The sequence below is a fragment of the Echinops telfairi genome, unplaced genomic scaffold, assembly GCF_000313985.2.
Source record: "Echinops telfairi isolate 266 unplaced genomic scaffold, ASM31398v2 ScPeMD7_31;HRSCAF=116, whole genome shotgun sequence".
In the NCBI taxonomy this organism is placed as follows: Eukaryota; Metazoa; Chordata; class Mammalia; order Afrosoricida; family Tenrecidae; genus Echinops; species Echinops telfairi.
Window position 1 is genome coordinate 36,525,905 of NW_022103928.1, and position 10,326 is coordinate 36,536,230.

Below are 10,326 nucleotides of genomic sequence, written 5' to 3' on the forward strand. Positions count from 1 at the left end.
TTTCCACAGCTCAGAACCAACGCCCTTTCGTGTTTGCTCTCTACCTGAACCCAAGGGAACGGACACTTGGCGTGCCGCCTCTGCGTTGCCTCTTGAGTGGGTCTCACGGGAGGCGATGCAGAATGAACTCACACAGGAGGGTGACAAAACAACCCAGCTGGCTGTAAGGGGATGTACTATGTGAAAAGCACCGGGATGTAGGAATGGATAAGACGTATCTTTTCCTTGAAAACTTATTCTGCTGTGGGGCGGGGCGAGGTCTTGGGCACACAAAGTTATGTTGTTGCTGTTTTGTTGGTCCGTGCTCTCGAGTTAGTGTGCTGACTGATAGCGAACACGTATGTGCAACAGAAAGAGACACTCTCCAGACCCGTGCCATCCTCAGATCGTTGTTATGCTTGTTGCAGCCACAAACAATATAAGGAACATAAATAAAGTGTTGCCATGTTTAGTGCGTGAGTGTGAACTAAAAAAATATGAACGATTCAGACTCCTAGCAACTCCCCAGGACAGAGTAGAACTAACTGCGCCTGCGGGTTTCTGAGACTGGAACTGTTGACAGGAGTAGAAAACCTCACCTTTCTCCTTGCTTTTTTGGACTTAACCCCTGCCGAGGAGTTGATGCCTGTAGGACAGAGCCTGTGAGTTTCTGACACCAACTCTTTTACTGGAGCAGAACCAGGTCTTCTGTGGAGCCGCTGGTAGTTTCAAACTGCTGACCTTGCAGTTAGCAGCTGTGTGTAACCATCGCCACCAGAGTTCCTCTAATTGGACTAGCGTTTATTGTTTAAGATCGTATAAACATTGGTACATCATTCCTGTTACTAGCCACCCACTCTGATCCCTCCTCCAGGCGGGAAATTTTACTTAGCCCAGCCGTTTGAGTTGATGGATGAGGGGGCCAGGCTTCACTCTGAGGTGTGGAGTGATTAAATGGAGATTATTTTCTCCTTTTGTTTAATTTCAGAATTGTCATCTGTTTAAGAATTGTTCCTATCCCAATAATTATTGCCATCAAATTATTTCCCATATCACACGATTCATAATGGCACAGGAGGTATTTATTTTTAAATATTGTATTTATTTGAAGTGAAGGGATACTTGGTGCAACTGGGTAACTTTTGTTGTTCATCTTTGGGATGATGGGTTTTTCTTGGAAGGTATGACATCCTTCCTAGCAGAGTCTTATGGGTGATTTAAAGTTGAACGAGAGTGAGTGCAATTACCAGTACCTGAGTTCTCATGAGGCCACAGGTGTGGGAGGAGCGTGCTTGGATTGGGTCTCCTCAGGCACAATCTAATACTCAAGTGGCACAAATACTGTTGTTTCCAATCACTTGACTGTCACAGTAGGGCGGATTTCTTGTTGCAAGAATGATGCTTTGTTAAGGGGAGTCTTTAGCATTTGATAGCAGGGTTGTTAGGGCCCTGTTCCTTTGTTGAGCTACTGCAGATTTGCCTGACATCTGCACCCAAAAGGAAGAGATCATGGACCTGTGAGGGCCACAGGAGACATCATTAATCATAATATCCTCTGTTTTATAACTTTTCTAAGTTGGAAATTTTTAGAAGCTGCTTGCAATAGGTGGGACAGTAAATTTCTTAAAATCTTTGTATGTTAATGCCAAATTAAGACTTTTTGGGAAAGATACATTTACAAATGCCAGTTACAGTATGGCTATGTTTTCCAGTAGGGTCCCAGGATAATTGTCATGTGAAAAACAGTTTCATCTGCCATGGAAAAGCGGGAGGCATTTGTACAGGCGGTGTCTAAGGAGTGTGCTGAAGACTTTTTGCAGTTTGTTCAGCTTCACGTAAGTTTTATGTTTTGGCTTTCTTGCTACTTTGATTGTTAATATAAAATAATTCCCTAACAATCATTCTTGTCTGTAGGTACCATGGAGCCCGATTTTGACTCATAGCAGCCCCATGTGAAAGACAAGAACTTCCTGGCGGGTTTTCTAGGCTGTAGTGCTTATGAGAGCAGATTGCCAAGCCTTTCTTTCTCTCTGTGGAGCAGATGAGTGGGCCAGCCCTCCCAGCAGGGTCCCAAATAAGTCAGTTATATCTCAGTGAATAATTGCAGGGACCAATATTTTTAATCCCAAACCCAAACAATTCTTTATAATGGAATAGAACTGCTAATGGCAACTACTGACAAATGGTGTACGTATTCTGCTTTCTTTTCAGAGAGGAATTGTAAGGGTGCTAAATGATTTAATGCTATGACGTTTTACTTACTAAACAAATATTTATTGTTCTCTTGCTATGTGAGGAAAACTAATGCTGCTTTTTTGCCTTCAAATTGCTTGCAAACAGGCAATTATAAATACTATGTAGGAGTGCCTACGTGGAGAAAGGCAAAGGGAGGAATAGAAGGAGGAGTAAATCCAATCCTAGAATGCTTTCCTTTCAGAAGCAAAAATGGAGAAGGATGGTTCTAGTCGGAAGGGATGGCTGTAAAGGCTAGATAAAACACCTTGTGTTTAAAGAAGATAAGCAAGTTCAGTATGAGTAGGGTAGAGAATGCAAGAGATGTGACTGGTTGAAGAAGAGGGAGGGAAAAGGTCAAGGAAGATCTTTAGGTTTGTGATTTGGCAGTGTGACACTGAAGGTAGGAAGAGGGTTAGGTTGGAGGGAGAAGGGAGATTTAGGTTTGGATGTGTTGAATGACTGCTGGTGGGAAATCCAAGTAGATGAGGTGCCCAATGGACTTGAAAGAGCCCTGAAATCTGCTTGTAGAAATGAGTACCCAGGCTTCCCTAGACTATTTTCCAATAGAATGAGAGAAAGATCAAAAAAGAGTGACAGAAGAAACAAAAGAATTCAAACTAGGCTGAGAAGAAAGAGGGGAAATTATAAGGGCAGAGTGTGGTTCGGAAGCCATTGGGAGATGATAGCCGGCATGTTATGGTGACGTGGAGGGCGGAGGATGAAATCAAATGGAGGTAATACTATCACAGCAGATGTAGATGTGTGTGGCTCAGAACACATGCTGGTGTTTTAGGTGTGTGTGCAGGTTTGAGTAATCCCTTAGTGCTGGGTGTAGTTTTCTATAGACACGGAGTGCTTCTGGATGAAGCTTCACATAAGTAAATGGGAAATTAGCCTTATGCTGAAATGCTTTAGAATATTGTGTGGAACTACTTTGTATTTTAAAACACGCTTCATAAAACAGAAATGTATCATACCATTAGGTCATGAGTAATAATTTTGAGGATCAGTGACAGATGTGTAGGAGGAAGCAGGACTAAGGAATATTCAATCACTTGAAAATATTTTTTTAGATGTTTTCTATTATATGATGGTAAGTTGAAAACAAAATAAAACCAATCGCTATAAAATCACACAGACCTTTGTCAAACAAAAATGTAAAAATATGAAGCTATTGTTTCTTGACAAAACCTCCATCTAGGTCTATATACTTCTGTAGGTAGTGTCTCCACATCTCTAACCCTTCCTTGAAGAACCCCCCCCTAAAAAAAAAAAAGAAAAGATTTATATAGTGTCAAATGGCAGTTTTACCATTCTTTAGGGATTCAAATTGTATTTCTTTTCCTTGTTCTTAGTTTTGGGAATGTAAAGGAGTCTGAAGGAGCAACATCAGGGCTGTAGAGCATGTGGAGCTAAGGTTTCTAACAAAATTTTCATAGGTCAGCCCGTCATACCCTTGAAGAATGGGTACGTTGTGACAGAAAACAATTCTTTGGTGCAACTTTCCTGGCCTTTTTCTTACCAATGCTGTTTTCAATTCCGCCCCCCTACCAACTTTTCCTAATAAGCCTCTGATTGTCCTTTTTCCTTCAAGAAAGCCCATCTAGGTTGTCCTTGGGAATCCCCCCAAACATCTCTATAACCTTCTGAACTGACCTTTCTACCTCGATCCCCTCAGAAATTATTGTATCAAGTATTTGTACTTATGTTGCCATCATTAATTTCTAAACATTTACTTTCTGATTGAGCCCTTGGCCTTAGCTCCTCCTTTTTTCCTCCCCCCTCCCCTCTACCCTCGTGATTCCATAATAAATTATAAATTATTTTCATACACCTACCGCTGTCTCCCTTCCCCCACGTTTTCTGTTGCTCGTCCCACTGGGGGGAGGGTGTGGCTCTCCCCTCCTCTCTGCACCTTCCCCTGTACCCTCCTGGTATCACTTTTCCCATGTCTCTTCCTGAGGGGGTGATCTGACCTGGATTCTGTGTGTTTTGATCTCTTTTCTGTACCAATGTCCATGCTCCAGACTAGCCTGAAATGAAAGGCAGGACTGGGGTCATGATACTGGGAGGTGAGGAAGCCTCAAGGAGCCAGATGAATATTGTATTTCATTGGTGCTGTACTGCGCCCTGGTTGACTCATCCCTTCCTTGTGACCCTTCTGTGAGGAGATGTCCCATTGTCTACAGATGGGTTTTGGGTCTCTGCTCCAACCTCATTTCTCAACCATATGGTTTTTGTTCATTTGTTTATTTGTTTTGGTTCTTCTGATGCCCATTACCTGATCCCGTTGACACCTCATGATTGTACTGGCTGGTGTGCTTCTTCCATATGGCCTTGTTGCTTCTCTGCTAGATGGTCGCTTGTTTAACTTCAAATCTTTAAGACCCCAGACACTATATCTTTTGATAGCCAGGCACCATCAGCTTTCTTCACATTTGCTTTTTCACCCATTATGTCTTCAGCGATAATGCTGGGAGAGTGAGCAGCACAGAATGGCAGGTTGTTAGAACAAAGAGTTCTTGTGTTGAGGAAGGGCTTGAGCAGAGGCCCACTACCTCAATGTATTGCCATATAAATATTTGTACATAGACCAATACCTCTATTTTTATGAATTAATATAGTTACATAATTGTACACCTATGTTTATACCTCTACCCATAGATTTGCTTCCTAGATCTTTCCTCCGTTTCCTTTTACCTTTCTCCTGCCCCACCATCACACTTGCCCTTCTTCTGCTTCTTGGTAATTCCTCAGCTAGGTTGCTCCAACACCCCTAGGTTTACTATGTCCTCGTTGATTTTAATTCCCTATTTGTTCCTCCGTCTATGGAGTTGTTTGCTCACTGCTCCCTTCCCCTGCGTTTTCCTCCCCCCAGGTCCTCTGGAACCATCAGTCCCTTTACTTTTTCCTCTGGCTTTCTTCCCATGCCTATCTTATATGGGTAGACAAACCAGCAATAACAGAGACAAAACAAAAGTAAAAGAGTGAATAAAAAGAAAAAAAAACCCTAGCAAGAACCCTCGAAAAAGCATACATAATGCCATGTTTGTCTGCTGACCTTTATGACTATCTCCCCACTGGTCCTGGGAACTTCCCCTTCTAGCCTGAAGTCTTTTTTGCAGGGGGGGGGGGGGTTGTTGCTTTGCTACTTACTGATCTGTTATGTTCCCTTCTTGGTTCGCTTCACTGTGGGGGTTCAGACCAGACTCACCCCCCGCTGTGTGTCCCCAACATTGTCCTCTGTCGCGGTGTTCTCCAGCAAGGGACATCATTACTGGAGCTGTTGTCAGCCCTACAGTCCTATTTGTGCTTTTGCAGCTCCGCGTAGGGATGTTGTCCTCAGGGCTCGGTGTGCTGATATGCGGTCTAGACTCTCGCTCTCTCTTTTCCTTCTTGGTTTGCTTCCATGTGGGCGTGGCAGGCCGGCCCCTCTCCCCAACCTATAGATTTAGTGTTGTCCTTTGTAGCACGTACTTCTAGGGAGGGGGTCAGTTTGGCTCTGATTGGAGACAGTGGAATCTTATGTTCTAGTGGTAGAGAAAGATGCATATAGATAAATGTGTAAAATAAAAAAGCAGGGCAAGAGGATGAATATGGCAGAAGGTGGCTATAATTTTTACTGGGCTAGTTAGAAAATATGCCTGAGTAACTAATATGTGTTCACAGACCATAAAGAAAAGAAGGCATGAGTATGGGCCATGTGCAGATTTGTTGGGAGAGAATTCTAGACAGAAGGAATGTGAAAAGACGTTAAAGACCTTGATGTATGTAGGAGCATGCTTTGAAAGCCAAGAGCCTTGGCTTCAAGAGAGAGGAGGAACGGCAGGAGTTATACTTAGAGAAATAGGCAAGGGTTACTTAGGGCCCTGTAGGCCATGATATGGAGTACACGTCCACATAAAACAAAAATCCCCATAACTGGGCCAGTACACAGCATCATGATAGAGAAAGATTGAAGTTGTAGCATATTTAACTTTACTTGGTTCCACAGTTAAGGCCATAGGAATATATTACATTTGGCAAATCTTTTGCAAAATACCTCTTTAAAAGGTTAAAGAATCAGCATGTAACTTTGAGGGCTCGGGTGCGCCTGAGTATGCTGTGGTATTTTCAACTTGCCTAATTTACATGTGAAATCTAGACAATGTCCATCAAGCTTGACCTTTGGAATCCCCCAAAATAGTCTGCAAGACTGAGACAAATGAGTTATGGTGTTGGTGAAGAATAGTGAAAGTACTATGGACTGCCAGAAAAACAAACCAATCTTTCTTGGAAGAAGCACAGCTGTACTGTTTCTTAGAGAAAATAGTGAAACTGTCTCCTGTGTTTTGGACATGTTATGAGGAGTGACTAGTCATTGGAGGGAGACATCATGCTTGGTAGAGTGTTAGTGAGATAGACTCAATGAGACAGCTTGGTACAGTGTCTGTAACAGTGGACTCAAACAGCAATGATTGTGAGGGTGGTACAGGAATGGGCAGTGTTTTGTTATGGGGTACTGTAGGCTCAACATAAGTTGACACCAATTGGACAGCACCCAAGAACAACAGGCCACGATAGGGCTTCGGATTCTGTTCTCTGAAGTTTCCAAGAGAGATAGGAAATAAACCAAGAAAGGCCAGTGCCACAGTGTGTGGAGTGTTTAGTAGTGCCCAATGGGGCTGAGAGGTAAGTGTGGTATGGCTTAAGCATAGCCATTGTGTTTCATTGACTTTGTCAAGGGCGGTTGCTGTGGGGTTGTGAGGTAGAACTCTAACTTCTTGATAAGCTGTAAGAAAGATTAGATAATGGTAGTAACTGGCTTCTAGGAGAGCGATTATAGTTATTTAATTTAATAAAAGGGCTATCAAGTCAATTTCAACTTGTAACAATTCTATAGGACAGAGTGGAACTGCCATTGTGGGTTTCTGAGGCTGTCAATTTTTGCAGGAGCTTTGTACTCATTTTCCTTCTGCAGAGTGGCTGGTGGATTTGAACTGCTGACCTTACAGTTAGAAGCCCTACTATACTATCAGCGCTCCTTGGAAAAGGAGATACTTGAATATAATATTAAATGCTAATATTAAGAGCCATTAGAAGATAAAGAAAAGGAGGCATAATGGAGAGGATAAAGTCCCTGAGAAGGACTGATATGTGCTTAGAAGGGCGAATAAAATTTCAGCAGCAGGATAGGGAAAAACAGGCATTTATATCAATTGAGTTTGATGGCAGGATGCTGATGGAATTCTTGCTCGATGGCTTTTATTTTCTATTTGGGAAGTAACTTTTAAAATAATTTACAACTTGTGGAAAATTGCGGGAAGAATTCAAAGAAATCTTAAGTATACCCTGATTTACTAATTTTTACCGCTTGTTTTATCTTTTGACATTCTTTATAGATGATTTTTTGAGTAATTTGAGAGTTAGTTATCGTTATATGGTCCTTTTATTCTTTAAATTTTCAAAATGAGGGAATTTAGCATGGATATAATACTATTATTTAATCTTTAAACCATATTAAAATTTCTACTGTTGCCCCAATGCCTCTAATAAATACAGTGTGTGTGTGTATATATATGTGTGTGTGTGTATATATATATATATATACACACATATATACATATATATATTTGACAGTTGGAGGATGACTAGGAGGGTGGGGGAGGAAAAGCTAGGATCTGTTCTCATGGTTAAATAATTATTGCTGTTTTTCTTACTATCATTATTTTTTAACTCTAGCATAGTTTTGTAAGCTAAATATAGGCCCCCAGGATAGTAGCTATTTGGATTTTAGAGATGCTTTTGCTCAGGTGAAATTTTCAACTTCAAAGATTATGATACTAGGGAAGAATAGGTGGAAGAGAAATCTACGACTCTTCTGGTAAGTCCTACAAGTTCCCTGTCTATGTAAGGATTTTGTAAACTGCAGCCAAAGTCTTGAACTTGTAACTAAGTTAGCACTTAAATTTTTGTCTTTGGATGTCATTATAAAAAGAATTATTGTTAAGAATCTTTGAGTCAGCTCTGACTCACAGCAAGCAGCCTTATGTACAGAACTGAAACCTTAATTAGGCCTGCACCTTCCATACTATTGTTGCTAAATTTGTATTCAAATGTAACATTTGGTATTTATTTTACAGAAAGATGCTTCTGACCCTTTCAATCTGAATGAATTATTGGATGCATTATCAAGGAAACAGAAAGAAGAACTATGGGAAAGGCTCAAGAATTTATTGACCGATATATTGTTAGAAAGCCCAGTAGATGGGTGGCAGATAGTAGAAATCAAGAGAGAAGATGATATGGAAATAGAACATGATTTGGAAATGGTAGTATTGATATTCAAAAGTAAAATTTATTCATTTTCTTTGAGAAATAGTTTTTTAGTATTTATAATTGAATGTTAAATTATGATGAGGCATTCTCAAATCTTTGAAATTAAAAGATAGGAATTTAAGAAATTAAGTTTTTTTATTGTAGTCTGATCTGTGATTTTTAAAACATTTTATTGAGGGCTTTTACAGCTCTTGTAACAATCCTACCATTAATTGTATCAAGCACATTTGTACATATGTTATTATTTTCTAGACATTTACTTTCTATTGAGCCCCTAGTGTCAGCCACCCCTCCTACCCGCCCCCTTTGTGGCCCCTAGATAAACTATAAATTATTGTTTTTATATCTTACACCGAATGCTGTCTCCCTTCCCCAACAGTTTCTGTTGTTCATGGTGGGTAGGTGGGGGGGTGGTGGTGGTTTGGTTATGTGTCAATCATTGCGATTGGTCCCCCTCCCTCCCCTCCTCGTTCCACCTTCCCCCTGCTCTCCAGGCATCGCATAGCTACGCCCATTACTGTTCCTGGATTCCGTGTCACCTACTTTTCAATCCTACTAATCTCTACTCAATGTTGCTATTCTTTTAGGAAAACTGTGGTACTTTGTATATATTCAACTCTACTGTGTAGAATGAGCTAGAAGCACGGACTGATTATTAAAAATTTAGGAACTTAATTTCAAAAATTGAGTTTAAGTTGGTGATTTTAATTCTTTGATTATCTTCTCCGAATTTATAGAAGAAAAACATTGAAGTAATTCATGCAATTACATCTGTGGTTATTACTTGTATATCAGTAATAAATGAAAATGAGAACTATGAAGCCTTACTAGAATGTGCTACTATATTAAATGGTGAGTTGACTTGGTTTTAATGTAGCATTTTTAGAAGTAGGCCATCTAAATGATACTTGGAAAAGGTACATACTAGATTTCCTGAGGTTTGCTTAACATAGAGACAGAATTGGTATTAAGGCATATTTGTATTCTAGCTCCTTTATTTCAGTTAGAAAAGTCTGTCCTGAATAATTCGTTTTGTTTCTCACTCACTGCCATTGAGCTTATAGTGAGCCTATGATACATGGTAGATCTGCCCCTGTGAGTTTCAGAGACTGTAAGAGGATTAGAAGAAAGCTGGGTCTTTTTCCCCCCACCCCAGGAGTGGCTCTGGTTTTGAACTGCTAACCACTGTGCCACCAGGGCTCCTTAGAGTTTAAGTTTAAGCTTAAATGTTTCAGATGATGTGCATTATTGAGCAGACCTAACATAATTGCTGCTGTTAATGGTTTTCAGTAATTTTTTATTTGATTAGTAGGCTCATGATCAAGAGTTTGTTAAAGGAGAAATATTCTTACTATAAATTCCCCCAAACTCATGATTATTGCAGGATAGTTTCAATTTAACCAAACTTGTGGCATTGAATTGTTTTATAAATAGCATATGAAAATGATATGATATATAATTTTTACTTCTAAGGGAGTTTTTGTGTGTTAAAATTTAAATTATAGTACTTTTCATGTAATTTAACTGTAAAACTGTGTTATTAATTTAGGAAGATCACTAGTCTGAATTTATGAGAAAGTCTTAAAATTTTATATCAAAGTATTTTATAAAGTAATTTTATTTCCAGTAATGACTTTTAAGAATATCTTCCAAGAACAATACCCTTATCCTTCACAACACAAGTTTAATTAGTTTCTTGTGACAGGTTCTTTCATGAAGCTTTTCGTTCTCAGTGTCATTTGTGTTTATATGTCTTTTTATTATATTGATTTATTATGAATTTTTGCTCGGGGG

General features: G+C 39.9%; 1 protein-coding gene across 3 annotated transcripts in view; it reads left to right on the top strand.

The window, feature by feature from the left end:
* Positions 1-10,326, top strand: part of NCAPG2 (non-SMC condensin II complex subunit G2) — a 71,288-nt gene that overhangs the window by 672 nt on the left and 60,290 nt on the right. For 2 of the 3 annotated variants that reach the window (XM_045290058.1, XM_045290059.1), the window contains exons 2-4: positions 1,692-1,814; positions 8,337-8,525; positions 9,270-9,384. In XM_045290058.1, the coding sequence (XP_045145993.1) occupies positions 1,737-1,814; positions 8,337-8,525; positions 9,270-9,384 (382 nt within the window). In that variant the 5' untranslated portion in view covers positions 1,692-1,736. The remainder of the gene's footprint in view (positions 1-1,691; positions 1,815-8,336; positions 8,526-9,269; positions 9,385-10,326) is intronic. The other variant, XM_004702336.2, reaches the window with a different exon arrangement.